Raw genomic sequence first — 19,779 nt, 5'->3', positions numbered from 1 at the left:
TCAACTTACATGTACAATTGAAGTTGGGAACTAATGACCAATGCCAATGCCGGCACAGCAGTTGTTTTGACTAGTGTGCACGGTCAGTACAGTGGCAGCCTGTCCCATGCACTGTCCTGAGTTCAAAGCATGCAGGACAGTGCTGCTTTGAACCAAAACAATCATGTGTATGCTGTAAAAGCAGAAATTTTTCGGTGGCGTTTTGTTTTCGTCTTGGTCTAAACAGAAAAAAACATTTGTTTGATTTGTTACAATAAGGGGGCTAACCAATGGCTTGTCCGCCAAGTTACCAAATTCTTTAATCTGTGCACTAAGGTAGATGGCAAGCAAGGATTACATACTATTGCTGATGCCATCACCTTGATCAGCATATTCAACAGACAGCTATGAGTCAAACACCTTGCCCCCCCCCCCCCTCCGGATGTTCAATACCACTTTGGTCCGCATGTTCAATAGACAACAATAGCTCAAACACCGGGCTCGGCATGTACAACAGACAGCAACAAAAACACGATGGATGGAACGAGACGAGACCATTCTAGGAGCTGACTAAGTACTAAGTACTCAGTAACTGCATACGTGGAATAGAAACATGGACTGGATGGACGGACTAAACAAGCAGCCAATCCAGCAGGCCAGCTGACTAACGTGTTGAATGACTCACACCAAAAGAATGCTTGCTAGAACCCTAAAACCACAACAAAAATACCTGATAGACTTGGTTGTAGAGCAAAGACAAAAATTTAAAAAAGCACACAAAAGCACACAAAAGCACACAAAAACAGCATCAGACTATCATGGATTCATTGGTGATATCTGAAATGTAGGGTGGTGATCTAGTCAACAACTATGTGAAGTCATTCAAATCTTCCTAACACTCTGCCGCTCGAAAAAGGTTTGGCGTCATGCAATCGGTATTTTTGTACTCAACCCTACGGATGAAAGTTACCGTCTCTTCGCCGTTGGTTCGGATAATAATGTGGATTAATTTCTGCAGTGAGAAGACAACTCAAGTACTATTACTCTGCACACGGCCTAGGCATGCAAAGGGCAACACAACAGAAACTATCACACACTCACACACACACACACACACACACACACACAAACACACACACGGCTAGGTGACCACAACAAAAGTTATCGCACACGGCTGGGTGACCACAATACAAACTACCACCACGGCTGGATAATCGAATCGAGCTGATGGCGAGTTCTCACCATTGCTAGAGCGTCGGCTCGGTGATACTGCTGACGTCGTCGGAAAGCCAAGCCACGGAAACCCGTCACGTCCACGTGTGAGTCCAATAGCTGCCAAGACGACGCTCAGCGCATGCCAGGAACTGACGCCGCGCCGTGCAGTAGCCCTCGTCCTGTTTCTTAGCCTCACCGTACGTCAAGTCGGACGCAGGGCTACTACTGCCCACAAGATCACAGCGCGCAAGCTCATAGTGCAGACGGCAGTGCAGCATGAAGAACGCCTGTCGGCTGAGGCGCAGGCTCGGAACCCCATCCAGCGTCCGCCGGGTCTCCAGGTCAATGCACTCGGTATCCGTGCCGACGGGGTTACCGGGAAACCAGTTGAACGAGAGCGAGCAGTTGCGCGAGATGTTTCGCTGCGCCGTCTGGCTGATGTGCAATACGCATTGTGGGACGACGGGAGAGTACGGCGACGGAACCTGAAGCTGGGCCAGGCGCCGCTCCAGTGATACGGTGGACGGGTCGCGGGTGACGCTGGTTGCCGTGACGATGGAGGTGAAGCGTACGGGCTGGATGGTGCGAGCCAGCAGGGCGCCCTGTACGCCCAGCGTCTGCCAGCGCATCATCTTGTCCCAGCAGGACATGGAGCGCTTGGCTGGCTGGTCTTTCGGACGCTGCTGCTGGTATTGTCGATGTGGTAGCTTATCGAGGCTTGGCATGGTTCCCACTGTGTTTATGCCCTGGAGTTACACATGGACACACAGACACAATACACATTTCTAAGAACCTGAACTGTGTTTATGCGCTGGAGCTACGCATGGACAAATGGACACAATAAATTTTTCCAAGAACCTGCACCGCGCTTATGCCCTGCGGTTACATGTGGACACACAGACCACAAAAAAAAACCTGTCTACAATCTTGCACACACCACTGCACATCAGACATGATGCACGCAGTACTCACTCTCAACACATACTCAAGTTTGAGTGGCTGCCATTCGGTGAACAAAGTTGCCTGCAAGACGTGGCAGAGTTTGGGTAGGTGATTTCGCCGTGGAGAAGTTTCACGCTACTGTGACCATGGTGACTGTGTCCTTCGCCCTGCCTGGTGACCGACTGATTTTAAAGAGGCTGCGGTCACACATGACAAGTCGCTTTTGCTGAACGCACAATGCAGTGGTCGCAGCAGTAGACGATCAGCAGAAGACAACAGTGCGCTGCATTGCATACTGTAAAACTGGAAATTTTCAGTGGTGTAATATTTTTGTCATTTCCCAAGATCAACGGTTCGGTAGAGCGAAAATTTTCGTAAACCAGTTTTCCGTAATGCAGCTCGCATGCATGTACGTAGATTTTCGGAGCGCTATATTTTAGGTAAAAATTACCTGTAACGAAGTTAAAAAGTCGGCGTGGAGACAAGAAACCTAATACAGGTCGTCCCCCGTTAATACGAGTCCGGTTAGTACATAAACCCCGTTAGTACATATTAAATCTCAAGTCCCGGACGAAACGTGGTCACTTCCATACAAATTTTGTCGGTTAGTACATAATCCGTTAGTACATAAACCCCGTTAGTACATAACATTTCTCCATACCCGCATGTCACCTACCTCAATAGTACATAATTTACTGGGCTTTTGGCCTTCCAGTGGAGGCACATCGTGTTCAAGTTTCTACTTGTGGATGCAATTAGCATAGAAATCAGAGCGCACATCACAAACCGACAAAGCTCTGTTTTTTTTCCGAGTGACTGTACAGGTGCGCCTGGGCATGTACCATGTCAACTGTAGAATCTTCGCTAAATGTGACCGTTATAACATAATTTTTATGTTATATCGAGGGAATCAAGAATATCTCGCTGCCTAGTCATGGTAGCAAGAAACACTAAGAAAAGTTGAAAAAGTGAAAAATTCTGGTATACAAGCAAGTTATGTACACTTTCGTTTAGTACATAAACCCCGTTAATACATAACATTTGTCAAGTCCCAGAGATTATGTATTAACGAGGGACGACCTGTATGGATGAAAGTAAAGTGAGCATACTCATACCACGAGAGAACAATGGAACAATATTTTAAAAGATTTGAACGTCGTTTTCATGTAATAATCATCAGAAATCGTCATCACACTGACGTTTGAACAAACGGCGAGGAGACAATAATTTATAACTGCAATCAATAAGACAAGCTGAATCGGCATTTGTGTATACTTTATTCATGCAATGTAAAACGGTGGAGACAATGTGCAATAAAACGATGAAAATAGGAAGAAATGGTGTTGTTCAAATCTTAAAATATTGTTCCATTGTTCTCGTTTTTAATACGAACTACAGTCACGGGCGGCAGCACCTTTTTTGGCTCCCGAAAAGCGGCCTTTTTTGTAATTTCCTGGGCTTTAGGCCACCGGAAAAGTCCTTTATTTAGTAATAAAATGGCTAATAAGCCCGCTGCTGAAGTGGACATTGCAGTCCTGATCGACGGGGAGCTGAGGGACCTCATCAGGCAGCGTGGACTGGAAATCCCACGAAAAGCCACCAGACCCGATCTTGTTGCCCTGCTCAGAACATCGCTGGATGAGGACAAAGAAGTAAGTGAACCTACTAGCACGAGCCCCCTGGCTGCTAATGAGGGTGTTGTTGCCAGCCTGTGCTCAGCTCTGTCTGAACTCACTAATGTCGTCCGAGAGTTGAAGACTGAGTTACACGCCATGAGAGAAATAGAAGCTAAATTCAACGATTCTGCCAGAGAGGTGTTGTGCCTGAAGACGGAAGTACGGGAACTTAGGAACGACCTGCATGCCAAAGTTGAGAGGTACGATACGGTGATTCAAACTTTGAACAATGACCCCACTGAACCAAGCTTTACCAAAACCGTATCCTCCACCCCACAACATCGACCCACGTATGCAGAAACTTTGCACCAACAACCAGCATTGCAGCCCAAAAATACTGCCCCTGCAGCTGCCCCAGCTGCCCAAAGGCCACAACGCCAGCCTCCCAAGCCGTACAGGCGACAGGAATCGTCTCGCTGGCTGGCACCCAAGCTTCCAAAGAGCACCACCCGATGTGCACTAACGGGTAAGCCAAGAGTCAAAGTGTTCTACGTTGGCAACGTGGACCCCGAATGTGATGCCAAATCAATTGCAGAGCATTGTCAGGCACAGGATGTACACATCGTGCAGAGTGTTGTGTACACCTCGGAGCGCTTCCGAACAGGGTTTGCCAGGGTCACAGTGCTGGCGTCGGACGCCACCACCGTACAGGACAAAGCATTTTGGCCGGACTCGCTCGGTTTTGCAGTTCGTGAATGGCGCTTTGGTGCTGACGGCACAGCTCCAGCACTCACATAATGCCACACACCACCTACCGGTATTCACAGCCCCTGAACCCGCATGCTCCTGTGTTCACCCCTTCGTCTCCAAATCCCTCAACCCCAGCATTCTACTCTACAATTCATCCATCCAACCGACTAAATGTTGGCCACATAAACATTTGCAGCCTACGACATAAAACCCATGTTATAACTAAGCTAATAGATGAGCACTGCCTAGATCTGCTGGCGGTTACGGAAACGTGGCTCGACTCAAGCATCTCGGACACTGAGGTTTCTGTACCAGGCACAATTCTCTTACGTCGAGACAGGCCGTGCGCTGATGGATGCACTTGCCTATCCTCCTGCACTCCATGTCGTAAAGGAGGCGGGATCTGCATCTTCGTAAAGGAACATGTTAAGGCTAAGCACATCTTGGACCACTCACACTCCAGTCTAGAGTTGATGTGGCTTAGAGCTGGCACAGGCAAAGATAGTACCTTGTTTGGTTGCATATACCGTCCCCCATCCGAGCCGGTAGAGTTTTGGAATCGGCTCGCTACATCCACGGAGCAGCTGGACGGCGAGAATATTGTGTTGCTAGGTGACATAAATGTGGACTTTCTGCGTCAGACGTCCAGTGCGTTCCACCATCTCAAAGACACGTTGCTACTTCCGTGCAGACTGGCCAATAAAGTAACTGAAGCAACAAGAATAACAGGCTCTACCCGTACATCCATTGACTGTATTCTCACAAACATTGATCGAGTTCCGTCAGCCTCTGTCGTGGACTGTGAGTTTTCAGACCATCGCCTCGTCATTACTTCCGTCCCAGTGCCCATCATGGATGCGCGGAGCAATACTACTACCCATCAAACACGCAGAGACTACCGGAACTTCAACGCTCAGCGTTTCTGCGATATGCTGCTGTCCTCCGATCTTCATATCTTTACATCCCGTACCCCAGACCTGATGTTGGACGAGTGGACAGGGAAAGTCAATGCTGTGCTTGATATCATCGCACCGTACGTAACCAGGAAACACAGGAAGTCCCGTCGGAAAAATTGCCCGTTCATGACCTCGCCACTCCTTGCCTTGATTAGAAAGCGCAAATCGGTCTTCAAGAAACTAAAAGCTACTAACTTTCGAGACGAGAGCCTATCTGTACAATTCAAGCGGCTGCGCAACCAGTGCAATAACTTGTATCGACACCTACAGAATCTTTACTTTTCAGACCAGTGCCAGCGGTATGAACGGGAGCCTCGGCAGTTCTGGAAAGCCTTGAATATGATCACAAAGCGTTCCTCTCCGAAGCAAACAGTTACCATCCCACCTGAGCGATTGAACGACTATTTTCACTCGATTGTCACAGATAAGGAAGCGAATTACAAGCTCCCAATGGGACCTGCTAAATCCGACGACCTTACTACGTTTTCAGCCGTTACAGTAGCAGAGGTGAAGCTTCGGATCGGTGACCTCCAAAGTAATAAAGCCCCTGGACCGGACGGCATTCTTCCGTGTCTACTTAAAATATCAAAAGACGTAATTGCTCTATCACTTGCTATCTTATTCAACACTTCCCTCTCGTCTAGTCAATTCCCATCCTTGTTCAAAATTGCAAACATTACACCAATTCTGAAGTCAACTCAAGGCCCCCGCGACTGCCCTTCTAACTACCGCCCAGTGTCTTTAACATCTATCCTAGCCAAGCTCCTGGAGGGGCTTGTGTTTTCTCGTATACATCTTTTTTTTAATGATCGTTGCCCATTCCATGTGGACCAGTTTGGCTTTCGGAAGCACCGTTCTACCGGACAGCTTCTCACCAAGGTTACGAACGACTGGCTTGTCTCGCGCGACGCTGGACTGCATACGGCGGTTGTCTGTATTGATTTGAAAAAAGCGTTCGATATGGTGAAGCATCAACAGCTTCTTCTTGCTCTCGCAGCTGTCGGTATTTCGGGAGTGGCCCTGGCCTGGTTCCGATCATACCTTTGTGCCAGACAACAGCGGGTGGTTACCCACACTGGAACATCTCCGTTGGTGGCAATCACTAGTGGCGTGCCACAGGGCACCATTCTGGGTCCGGTGCTATTTAACATATATGTACGGAAGCTCCCATTGACAGCAGAGGCCTTTTCTTGCAAGCTCCCGATGTTCGCTGACGACATGACGTTGTATGCCAGCAGACGTACACAAGCTGAGGCCGTCGCTACCGTTACTGATTCGTTATCTGCAATTTCTGTGGATCTAGACGAGCTTGGGCTGCGCATTAATACAACAAAGACTGTAACTTTGATGATTTCTAAGTCTTCTCAACCCCTCTCAACTCCAATCGTTTTTAACCAACAGCCTCTGACTCAAGTGTCTAGCACGAGAATCCTGGGAGTCATTGTAGACAGTGATGTTTCTTGGTCTGGTCACATAGACTTTATCGTTAGGAAGACTTGCACGAAAATTGGCGCTCTTCGACGGTGTTTTCGGCAACTAAGTTTGAAGGCAACACGGCAGTTTATCCTCTCGGTTATCCTGCCTGACTTATTATACTGCTGCTCTTGCTTTGCAATGAAGCTATCCGCCAAGGACCGACAGCGACTCTCGTCCGTTTATCGTCGTTCTGTACGCGCTGCTTGTGGCTCGAAACTACAAGAGGACGTCATGCCGCTGTTAGCTAGATTGTCGATCGATCCGTTTGAACATTACCTTATTCGTAGCATTGCTAAATTTATCCATGTTAATCATGTCGTTTTCCCTCTCCCAAATCTGACGGACCTTTTCCCTCAAGTTTCAACCGGCCCTAGGACAACAAGAAGCTCTTTTAATGCTGCTATTGCAATATCTAAATTCCGGACGACTGACGGTGTCAATTCCTTTTCAAATCGTGCTGCCCTGTTCTTTAATTCTTTGCCTGTGGAGTGGCGCACCCAGCACCGCACTACATTTGCTAAGCACCTTCAGACCATGCTAAAAGACGCAGCGTCTTTTCAGAAGTATTTTGATCTTCTTTTCAGCAAACTCCCTCATTGATCTGCACCGCCTGTATTGTATAACTGTGTTTACTGCGTTCCTAGTTTAAATTCGTTTTTAAAAACATCTCTTTAATTCTTGCACTATCCCATTATGACCATGCTTAAAGACGCAGCGTCTTTTCAGAAGTATTTAGATCTTCTTTTCAGCAAACGGCCTCATTCATCTGCATCGCTTGTATTGTATACCTGTGTTTACTGCTTACTGCTTACTGCTGCTTTATTGTTCCAAGTATCAGTTTAGTTTAGTTTAAATATCTCCTATTATTATTATTTTATTTTTTTTCCTCACCCCACACCCCTCTACCCTGTTATCGGCCCTCTTAAGAGTTGTGTTCATCACTGTTGAGGCTTCCGATGGAAAATAAAAGAATACTACTACTACTACTACTTTCATCGATATCCACGAAACTAATAATGTAAAAAGTGTAATTTCAGTGCAAAATGAGGTACAGAACTTTTGCCTGTAACCGATAAGCTCCCAAGGCTAAGACGCAGTGCAAGAAATTTGCGCATCCAGCACACCACGAAGCTGAGGCCTAAAACATGGTTGGGCGCCGGGGAACGAACAGGCTAGGGTTTCTCCAAGCACGGCATACTGATCTTTACTCGGCATGTACTGAAGTACGTGAAAAAAGAAATGGTTGTCTGCACCTCCCCAAGAGTGTGCAGACTCCACTGTAGCCACTCCATGTTTCACACAGTTACCGTATTTCCCCGATTATAAGTCACACCTTTTTACATTAAAATTCAGGGGGAAAAAGGGGTGTGGCTTACAATCGAGCAGGACAGAAAAAAGCGCGAAGTGAAAGTAGGGTGCGGTTTGACATTTTGTGCTCCGAGGATTAGCCTCGAGGTGCGTCTCTCTACAGAACTACCCCTCCCCATTATTGCTTAGAACTAATAGAAGAGACCAACAGTACCAATGGCGACAAACGAAGGCATGGACCTGGCTTTGGTTGGCTATGAGGAGCTCATCAAGATCGGCGAGCAAATGTCTGTGGATAAAGCCTCGAGCCTCTCCCGGCCGGATCTGGTGAGCGAGCTGAGGAAGCGTGGAGTGGGCGTGTTGGCGCAGAGTTCGCTACCCACATCGGAGCTCCAACTTGCAATTGTAAGCCTTACTGACTCAATTCGCTGCATGTCACAGGAAATTGTCTCCTTGAGACAGGATAGAGCCGACAAAATCCTGAGTCTGGAATTAGAAGTGCAACAACTCAGGCGGGAAGTTCAGGGGCTCCAACAACAGGAAATCTGTGTACACCCTCTCGTACAGGAAGCACAGCAAAATTTGGCAATGTCCGGCGGGAAGTTGTACAGCACCGCCGTAGGAGACTTGAATCCCCCACGTGCACGCACCCATATTTCCTCTGGTCCTATGCAGTACACACAGGGTAGTACGGGTTCTAGTACTCACCATATGACCCCCGCTCACACCACCTCCAGCCATTTGTCGCAGCCTGTTTTGTCAATGCATGGCACCAGACCACACCCACCTGAGCAATCCAACCCAGGGTCGAGTGCTGCAGGTGCAGAGTGGTCGGAAGTCACACGCCGTAGGGTTACGTCACGCTACGTGAAACCACAGCCCAGGGCAGCCGACCCGCGTGTGCTAACGTTATAACAGGGCCTGAACGTACAAAGAAGCTTGTTCTGTACGTTGGAAATGTCAGTCCGGGTTGCAGGGCAGAGTCAATAACAGCGTGGTGCAAGGCCCGCCAAGTTGACGTACTGAACTGTTCGATTTCAGAAAACACGTACGTGGGTACTAGCCATGCTCGCGTAACCGTGGCAACATCGGACGAGGACAAAGTTCTCGACTCCAAATTCTGGCCGGCCACCATCCAGCACACAGTGCGAAAGTGGCGCTTTGCTGATGCCCAAGGTAACAAGTCGTCTTCTACTTCGCGGCGAGGCAGTGATGATCAATCCTGAACTGTCATGCTAACAAACCAACATACACAACGATGCAGCAACAACGACTAAATCCCAACGCCCCTGTATTCACCCCACGATCGAAACTAGCCCGCCCGCTCTACCCCGCTCAGCCCTCCTCTGGCCGACCCGCACACATTGCATGTCCAGCGCTAAATACATCAGCGTTCCCTTTTTTCCCTAAATCCCAGCGTGATTTAACCCTAGTATCTCTGAATTGTCGCTCTGTTGTCAACAAGTTGTCTGAGCTCTGCGTTATTGCCGAATGTGCTAAGCCTGACATAATCTGCCTAACAGAGACGTGGCTCTGTCCCTCGAACCCGCTCTCACTGTCAGGCTATATCTGCATCCGCAGAGATCGACCTCCGGAAGACAATCGGTCAGCACATTGTAGCCGTGGGTATGGGGGTGTTGCCGTACTTGTCCGTTCGGACTCCTTTCCGTACGTCTCCCCTCGTGCCGACCTTCAACGCCCTGGCTGCGAGTCTGTGTGGCTTGAACTTGGCTCCCCCTCTACTCAATCTCAGAATCCCATCTTACTATGCTGCATGTATCGACCACCCTCACAGAGCACAATGCAATTGTCGTACTTTTGTGACATGTTTGTTGAGGCATTACAGTCAGTCTGTTTAGATTCTTATGATCTGCTAGTGACTGGCGATTTCAACGCCCACAACTCAAGCTGGTGTCCCACCGATTCTACCTCGAAGGCTGGTGATCTCCTTAGCACAGTATTTGCTGCTCTTGGGCTCCACCAGATGGTTGACTTCCCCACTCATTCCTCGCCTAATGGCTCTGTTTCGTGTCTGGACTTGGTGATCACCAACCGACCACGCCTCGTGCGCTCAATTGATCAAGCACCTCCCTTGGGTATGTCTGACCATATACAGATTGTTTGCACTTTATGTTACGCCCCTATTTCGAACTACTTCCCCAACTCTGCCACTGGTCCTCCCTCTTCACTGTATCGCTTCAAACAAGTACCTTCGCACCTTTGGCAATTAATCAACGCTGATTTAGCTGGCTACCACTGGTCCTCTCTGAACTCGTACACTGATGTTAATGACGCACTTCATCACTTTGATTGTGAGCTCCAGTCCGCCTTCCGTCGGCATCTCACTTCATTCGGAGCCACCCACACTGTGACATCTCCACGACCCCGCATGCAATCTCCACCATGGGTTACTGCTGAGCTCAGGTCTGCTGTAAAACGCAAGCGTGATCTATATAGTGTGTACAAAAAATATCCGACAGCAGTAAATCATGCAGCTTATAACCGACAAAGGAATGCTGTAAAGCACCTGTCTCGGCAAGCACATCGTCAATATATACGCTCCATCCAAGCATCACTAACGTCACCGAATCGACCTACACTCTTTCAGTTTGTGCGAGCACAGCGGCACACTTCCGGCCGTGTCATGCCCCAAACGATGATAGCATCCGACGGTACGGTCGCCACGTCCCCCAAGAGCATAGCTGATGTTCTGAACACTCAGTTCACCTCATTTGGGCTACCTGATGATCCTTTGTGGCGCATTCCCCCTTTGTCCCAGTCGCCTTTCATATCTGTTCCGTTCCGTACAATCACTGTCACTACGTTTCAAGTTCGGAAATATCTGAAGCGCCTGAAATGTGGAAAGTCTCCCGGCTCAGATGGGATCCCGAATGAAGTGCTGCAGTCTCTTGCACCATCAATAGCCTATCCTCTCGCCATTATTTTTAATATGTCATTTCGAACTGGTACATTCCCACAGGATTGGAAATCCGCCATCGTGACACCGCTTTACAAGAATAAAGGCTCCCGTGCTTGCCCGGCAAACTACCGCCCCATCTCTCTGCTGCGCACAGTTTCCAAACTTTGTGAGCGTATTGTATTCGATTCCCTCTACCTGCACATCGCTCCGGCTCTCTCACCAGCTCAGTCGGGATTCTGCCGTGGTGACTCAACTCAATACCAGGTGACTCGACTTGTCCAAGACATAGCGACAAAGAGGAACTGTGGGGAGCACGTGGGAATGGTGTTTTTCGACTTGGCTAAGGCATTCGACACCGTTTGGCATCGTGGCTTACTTGCCAAGTTGAAGGTCACCTTCCGGGTGGAGGATGCTGCCTTGCGTTGGATATCCTCGTATCTGTCTGCTCGTTCTCAGGCTGTTCGCTTGTTCTATTTCTTGTCTGATCCCCTCCCTGTAACGTCTGGAGTGCCCCAAGGTTCCATTCTGGGTCCTTTGTTATTCTTGCTTTACGTTAATGACCTACCTTCAGTTGTCCCCGATGTTAGTTTGTATGCGGATGACACTGGCCTTATCTGTTCTGATTCCTCCCCTGCACAATTACTCCTTACCATGCAGCATCGCATCAACAGCACTGTCATGTGGATGCAAACGTGGAAACTCCAGCCCAATTTAGACAAGACAGAAGCCATGTATATTTCTTCATCCCCTCCTGATCAACCATTATTCTTCCCTGACTCGACTATGCCTATCCGTGTTGTTACTCAGCACAGACATCTAGGTGTGATGTTTGACTGCAAACTCTCTTGGGCTGCACATGTCAACTGTGTATGCAAGCGAACCAGTTCAGCCTTAGGGGTACTACAACCACATTGCACTCATTTGCCCATCCAGTGTAAACTATTATTTTATCAGTGCTATATTCTCCCTATATTCGACTATTGCGATACCGCTTGGTGTGGCCTTTCTGACACAACTCTGAGCCAATTAGAAGTCCACCATAGATTTATACTTAAAATTCTTTACAACAAGGATCGATGTTTTCCTTCGGATGCCCTTTATCGACTTGCACACACTTCTTCTCTCTCCGTTCGTCATAAGCACCATCTCTGTACACTGGTTCATAAGATATTTCTTCATAAAACCCCTTCACACATGATGAAGTACAATTGGTTTTCGACAAGCTCAACCCGTAACGCGCTCACCCTGCCTCTTGTTAAGTCAGCCCATTATCTAAAGTCCCCTTTGTTTTCCGGCTACTCTCATTGGTTATCATTACCATACGGTCTGAAAACTTGTTCTTCTATTGGTCAGTTTAGAGATCTACTATCACAACTGAACTAGACGCAATAATTATCATCGAAGAACATTCTCGAATACCTGGGTGATGCACGAATTTTGATAGTGCTCACTTCCGTTAATCGTTTTTCTTTGTAATTTTCCATTCAATTTCTGCTTTAATTCATATTTGCTTTGTTTTCCTAGCTTACTATTGCCGTGGCTGGCTCAACGCCCTTGTCTCAGGGGATTCTGTCCCTGCATTAGCTATGCTTGTCACATGCTATGAGATTGTGTCTAATAATAATAATAGGACTTACTACTGAAAAAAGGCGACGTGGAGACAATAATCTTAATAATGCAATGAATATAACTAAATGCGCACTCATATCACAACCATGGGGACGAATCATGTATTCCAGAACGTTTTCTTGTCACAATTATCAATGGAATTCGTGACTAAAGAGAATGATGAAACTACAATAGGATTTATACACTTGCAGTGGAACATACTACTTACTACTGAAGTCGGTATATCGCAACAATATTGCTCAAACCTGAAAATGGTGGTGCGACATATAATCGAGTGCGACTTATAATTGGAGAAATTCGGTATACACCACTAAGAACGGTCTCTCGGCTACCAATTCTTCCAAAAATTCTGTCTGCACCTGGCAATACACTTCCAATTTAAGTAGAGCAATAAAAAAGGATCAACTGCGCACTCTGATGACTATCACAAGAAAACGTTCTTGTAACTTACTCCAAAAATGTTGCCTTCATGACTGTGTGTTTAGGATGAGTGCGCAGTTGATCCTTTTTATTATTTAAACTCCATTGCAGTCACTTACTGTAAGTCGACAAATTTTCGGCCCATTCAAATTTCGGCCTCCCAGGGATAAAACACATTTTGGCTGCAACAAATTTTCGGCCTGTACTGCTGCTGCCTGTATACACTGTCACACTGAACCTTGCAAAACAAAATTTCGGCTCCAACACATTTTCAGCCAGATAGGATCAGGCCGAAAACAGCCGAAAATAAATAAGCTCCAAGTATTTGTTGACTGAGAGTACACATGAGGTTTCCTCAAATCAAACACTCAATCACGGGCTCTTTGCTGCAAAAGTCGAATAAAAAAAGGGTTCACCAAACTTTCGGGCCTAGCCCACCTTCACCATGAAACAGTAAGCCAAGAAACTTTAAAAAAATTCCTAATCCCCTAGTCCAGCAGGCACGTGGCAACACTGGTTGCAAGGTCGGGTCGAGTACACCAGACATCAACACCATGTCGCTAGCGCTCCTCGGCTCTAACAAGATTGGAGCTGATGAGCACCTGCAAAGACACATCATGTGGCCAGGATGATTTGCTGTCCAATAAGTAAGTAAAAAGTAAATTATCGTATTAGTTCCCAAAGGGAACTGTCCAATGGCTGGTTAAAATTGCCCGCATGACATGCTTATTGGCATTAAGTCATTGCGATTGTGGAATAATAATAATAACAATAATACAAGTATTACATACATACCGTTCATCCTTTGCACCACTCGCATCATACCATCGTGATTTGAACCAAACCTGTCCTGCGATGATTGCCTATCAGCCAGCAGAAGATTCAGCTGCAGGTAGAGATAGCGCACAAACGCACGCCTAGCGAGTACTTCCGGGTGGTAGTCGCGGATGGACTCCAGATCGGTGTCCGCTGCGCTACCGTTGTCCGCGCCTGGTTTGCCACCACCGCCGTCGTTTGAACTTGAGTCGATTCCGGCGACTGCTCCACCACCGGCCATAGCAACCACTGTAATGTCCATGCACAACAACAACAACAGCAGCAGCAGCAGCAGCAGAAGGAACAACAACAACAGAAGCCGCAGCAACAGCAGCAACAACAACAGCAGCAGTAGCAGCAACAACAGCAGCAGCAGCAGCAAAAGTAGCAGCAGCAACACCAACGGCAGCCGCAACAGAAACATCAGGGCAATCCTATATTGGCAGAAGCAATCCTATATTGGCAGAAGCCATAGCAACTTGTGCTGGGATTGCACCATTCAACAGCTTGCAAGGCTGAAGAATTGACCGTCACTATTCAGCCTGGTCTACACCATACAGCTATTTGAAGTGACTTTTTCTGGCCAGTGAATCCCTATTTTTGGTCTTTTTCTTTTTTTTTTTTTTTTTTTTTTTTTTTCCCACACACACATCACACCACATACTCCGGCATGCACTGGCTGTTGGTAACCACCCAGGAGAATGAAAGAAAAGTCAGGAAGAGTCTAAGAAAGAGAAGAAAGACGTGTGTGACCATAATCGTCGGGAATCGAACCCGCAACCTATCGATTGGAAATCGCTGCACATACCACTGCACCATATGGGACACACCAAACACACACACACACACACACACACACAAGAATCAATACATGAGGACTGACATGGCATGCTGCCTAGATCATGCAAGCATGATTAGGTGGATTAGCAAGGCTGTTGTGTCGCTATTGTCCTGCAATAGTACGCAGCTTCCAAGTGCTTCTTTTCCTCAACCCTTTTTAGTCGTTGTAAACGATGGTTTGCACTTGTACCCACACACTGAATTAGCTAACACACACACACACACACACACACACTCACACACACACACGCACACACGCACACACACACGCACGCACCCACGCACCCCCCAACACACACACAGTGACACACACACACAAACGTACCTGAATACTCATCACCCAGACTGCCACCTTGCCTCTGCACAACGGCAGCATAGTGAGATCGGCCGGTCAACGGTTGTGGCAGGGACGCCACTAGCTCAGCATACTTCTCTTCACACACGGCCACGATGGGACTATCGGCGGCAATGTCGATATCACTGTCGTCCATACGATCATCGGCTATACCGGCTTCGGCAGCAAAACTCGGATTCACGTTAAACACTTTACGCAGGGGCTGAGGCCGCTGCCTCCTGCAACGGCCTCCATGGTGCAGCACTGCCACTTGCCAGCAGTGTTGGGGGGAGAAAATGAATCATCCTGGGCAGCTCACGTTCTGCTGAGGATGCTGTCCCAGACTCCCAGTCACCCAGTACAGTGCCAGTGCAGTATGTGACAAGTCAACTAAGACATGATCAGCCTCTCCACTACATGTACCACTCCAGATGTAGATCTACTGACAGTCTGTACATTGTCTCTCTGCAAGGCAGCGGCAGGTGCAAACCAACGCCAGTGCAGTTGAGTCTGTTGTCTGCCAAGTGCTATGCATGGTTTACATGCACGACTGACAGGGACAGAGCGCCTCGAGCACGGAGATTTCTTGTAGGGCAGTGGCCAACCTAAGTAACCGATGGCGATGGTGATTCCCCGGGATCCGGGAGTCACCGAGTGCGCCGTGGCACTGTTTCTACTTCTAGAAGCCCATGTGATTACCGGTATGTTGCCCTTCACTGAAGGTTTCAGGGCTTGACGGATCGGTGTGGATGACTGCCTGTTAGCAGTGCATGGTGCTGATCTGATAATAGTACGCAAAGCAGGAACTATATCTTTACTTAAAGAAGAGGCACCTGTGACGTGTGTCTGTGTGTGTGTCACGCTCCTTATAAAGAAGAGGCACCTGTGACGTGTGTTTTTGTGTCACGCTGAAGCGCTGCGGAGCGGCGCTGCCCTGAGCACGGGAAGCGTGCGAACAGTGTAGCACAGTGTAGCTAGCGGCCGCAGAAGCACTGAGCACGCGAAGCGTGCGAATCGTGTAGCTAGCGGAATCCGGAATTAAGAAGCACTGTGAGCACGCGAAGCGTGCGAATCGTGTAGCCACCACCACCACGTGCTGAGCACGCGAAGCGTGCGAACAGTGTATCATGTATATGTTACGTAGGTGGTAGCAGACACGATCAGTACGAGTAGCAGTACAGTAGCGGCCGCGCGCAGAAGCACTGCCACTGAGCACGCGAAGCGTTCGAATCATGTATACGTAGCCACCTAGCCTAGGCTATAGGCCATAGGTACACTACTAGCAGCCGCACAAGCGCTGCGGACCACGTGAACCGTTCTCTGCAAATAGAAACATCTGCAACAAAAGGATACAAAACTACGTAACAAAAGATCTGCACTGACTGCACTCTGCATCTGATTTAGAAAAGCGATCCTGTCAGCTTTTCTATTATTGTGTTCACATGGCGCTACCTAACGACACCGCTATTCAGACACGTTGTCTACGTAGCTACGTAAGTTTCTACGTAAGATGCTCGGTACCTGGTCCTGCAGGGAGGCCGGAGCTACTCCATGGCTCCTACCATCGCGCGGCCGGATGGCCGCATGCGTGTGCATTGCAGACTTTTTGTTGTTGCCTTTTCGGATGTGCATGCACGAGGAACTTCCTTCTTTGGAACTGCTTCTTGCATGAGCTGTTTCGGATATTTCGTCTCCTGGCCTGGCTTATTTCGTTTCGGTGCTGCTGAGACCTCCTTTCGCGGAATATTACTCAATGACAGGTGAGTTGACCAGTTCCCTTTGATTCATTTGCTTGTGTTGACTCTTTCATTTACGAAAAGTGTGCTGATTTTGGGCGGAATGCAATAAATAATGGAAAAGCTGACAGGATCTCCTTTCTAAATTTAGCTTTTCCGCTGCCGAGGCCTCCTTTTACGGAATACTCAATGACAGGCGATCTCTGAGTTGACCAGTTTCCTTCGATTCATTTGCTTATGCTCACCCTTTCATTTACGGAAACGTGTGCTGATTTTATTCGGATTTAGATCCATTTTTATCTCTTTGCCCTTGCCTACAGTGTGCGAAGAACGCGAGTTCCCCTTCTCGACGGTAAGGCTTATGTTAGATGTGTTGTCAAAATACTCATATTCATTGCACATTAGTACGTCGTTACAAGTAAGGCACTGGTCAGTGGCATACTATCGTTGGCAGTTCCCAATCTGGAGGGAAAGGTTCAAGGACTCATTGACCGAGTTTGCCAAATAAATTCGCATATCAGGGAAAATCTCCATTGTGGAGAGGTTCAGTAACTTGTTTGCTTCATACGAAACAAGCCAATGGGTGCAGTGTCGTCTCGTGAAAATCTCGTACTTGTATGATTGCATTTGTTTACTCGAGTCTGGGCTGTTTGAGTGAGTACTGCCGAGATTGCACTGCCCCAAATAAAGTTTCGTGCCGCCAAAGCAAGAATTACGATCTGCAATCTGTTTGTAGTACAGTGGTCCCTCTATAATCCGGCACCATTTGTGCCACGAAAATCTGCTGGATTAGGGAGGGTGCTGGATTAACAAATCTGATTTACTGCTGCAATGTACATGAAGAGGACATTTTGGCTACTGAAAATTGTGCTGGTTTATCGAGGGTGCTGGATTATAAAGTGCCGGATTAGAGAGGGACGACTGTACCAAGAGTACATAACCCCCCGTACTCTTGGTAGTACTTGCAAGAATGTGCAGTACATGTATCGTACTTTCTCTGTTGCTGTTTCAGTTGCCGTCATGTTGCTAAAGAAAGGTTCACTGGAGAGGTTCTGCAAAACAAAAATTCGAACGAAGTTTCGCGACAGTCCTTGCAAAAGTGTGTACGAATTTTTGCACGAACTTTGCGTTCTGCACATTTTCGTAGTTTGCGCGGGCCAAGTGCACGTACGCCATGACCCGATCTCACGAAATTTCCTACAACAGTTCATTTCGCGTTCCCTGCAAGTTTCGCGTCCAAAGTTGCGAAGTTTCGCACTTCATGATGTAGAGCGAAAGTTTGTACGCATTTTCGTTTTGCAGAACCTCTCTAGTGACTCTTTTGTTTCATACGAGATGAGTCGGTGTGGCTTAGAATCTTTCGCTGTAGAAGAAATCTATTCGTATGTCTATTGGAGAAATAATTGTATTCACTGGTTATACATGTATTATAAAATAGGTTAAGACAAACTCACAGAATAAATACCATCGGTCCCTTGGTGTTCATCCTAAAGAGGTTCGACTGGATATCATTCATACTCACCAAAAGATGTGTAAGATTTTATTATCATGGAGTGCCTTGTTTATCTCTCAGTATCAGTACCTCCAACCATAGCCTTGACCCTTTTATCCTCAGGATCAGTGTAGTTGTTAGAACGAGGTGTCGGACTCAGCAATGTATTGTTTACATTTTAATACATGTTTATTGTTCCTCCTTTGCTGTGTTTTAGAAAATCGTGGACTAACAGTTTGAAGTCATTGAACTACTTCCAAGAGTTGTATCGACATCAACAGGATTACGATTTCAGTGCAATATGATGCAGGATGACCTTATCACGATAACCCATGATTATAAACCATTATAAACACAGAATCAACAAAAACATCTGCGACACGCACCTGGCGCATGGCTACATTTCTTCTATATAAATCTGATCGAGGGTGGGGAAATCTGAAATATCTGAAAGGCAAGACAAATTTATGGCAGAGTCATGAAATTCTGCAACAGCAACATGCACAGAATGACCTCCGTATAAAAAAAGTATCGCCACCTGACTACTCACATGTTTCCCCGCAGAAGAACATGCATTATGCTAGTGCCATTTTCTGCAAAAAAAGGCTTGCACATCAATGCGTATAATCAAGAGTACATAACCCCCATTATGTACTCTTGGTATACCTCTTGATATGATGTGAAAGCCATCATTTACATATTCATATAGGGCATTCCATTGATTGGCATTGATTGGTGACAGAAAAAACAAAAGAAATTATAGCAATAAAAACTGCTTTATGGCAGTTTTCTAAAAAAAGTTATTGTGTTCTAGTCCATGGAGCCCGTCTAAAAAGTAAGAAATTAACGAAATGTGATAGCTGAAAATTAAAATTTCACACAAAACCTCACAATAATCACACACAGAATTAAAAGCTACATGTAGAAGACCTTTTCCCCTCGTGATCTTCTTTCCTATGCATGCATGTTGCCAATTGTTGGTGCAGTACAAGTTAAAGTTGAAAGCAGCATTTCAAGTGTTGTGATTATTGTGAGGTTTTGTGTGAAATTTTAATTTTCAGCTATCACATTTCGTTAATTTCTTACATTTTAGACGGGCTCCATGGACTAGAACACAATAACTTTTTTTAGAAAACTGCCATAAAGCAGTTTTTATTGCTATAATCTGCAGTGAAGAGCGCATCGCACTTTTGTTCGTAAGTTTATGAATTTTTTGAGCCGCTTCATCCGCCACCAGGTGATGGACAACCCTGACCAGCCTCCCGAAGGCGTAACAGACGTCCCTCCTTCTCCTTCCAACGATGAAGAACCTCCCTCACCAGGACTTCAGCGGTCTGGCCACCACCACGT

The 19,779-nt window shown here is 47.0% G+C and overlaps 2 protein-coding genes and 1 long non-coding RNA gene across 3 annotated transcripts; 1 reads left to right on the top strand and 2 right to left on the bottom strand.

Annotated features, from left to right (window-relative positions):
* Window positions 1-518: 518 nt before the first annotated feature.
* On the bottom strand, window positions 519-15,418 carry LOC135829592 (uncharacterized). The gene is made up of 3 exons (XM_065341982.1): window positions 15,193-15,418; window positions 14,007-14,276; window positions 519-1,940 (listed from the first exon to the last, which is right to left on the bottom strand). Exons 1-3 carry the CDS (start codon window positions 15,356-15,358, stop codon window positions 1,903-1,905), a joined length of 474 nt encoding a protein of 157 aa, XP_065198054.1. The 5' UTR covers window positions 15,359-15,418; the 3' UTR covers window positions 519-1,902.
* Window positions 1,287-1,844, bottom strand: LOC135829057 (double-stranded RNA-specific editase Adar-like). The gene has a single exon (XM_065341464.1). It carries the CDS (start codon window positions 1,842-1,844, stop codon window positions 1,287-1,289), a length of 558 nt encoding a protein of 185 aa, XP_065197536.1.
* A 1,233-nt stretch (window positions 15,419-16,651) lies between the features above and the next one.
* On the top strand, window positions 16,652-18,749 carry LOC135829297 (uncharacterized). Its single transcript, XR_010555796.1, has 3 exons — window positions 16,652-16,961; window positions 17,258-17,289; window positions 18,647-18,749. It is a non-coding gene; the product is annotated as an uncharacterized LOC135829297 (long non-coding RNA).
* The last annotated feature ends 1,030 nt before the right edge of the window (window positions 18,750-19,779 follow it).

Source organism: Sycon ciliatum, chromosome 13 (assembly GCF_964019385.1).
Source record: "Sycon ciliatum chromosome 13, ocSycCili1.1, whole genome shotgun sequence".
Lineage (NCBI taxonomy): Eukaryota > Metazoa > Porifera > Calcarea > Leucosolenida > Sycettidae > Sycon > Sycon ciliatum.
This window is presented reverse-complemented; position numbering and strand designations above follow the sequence as displayed.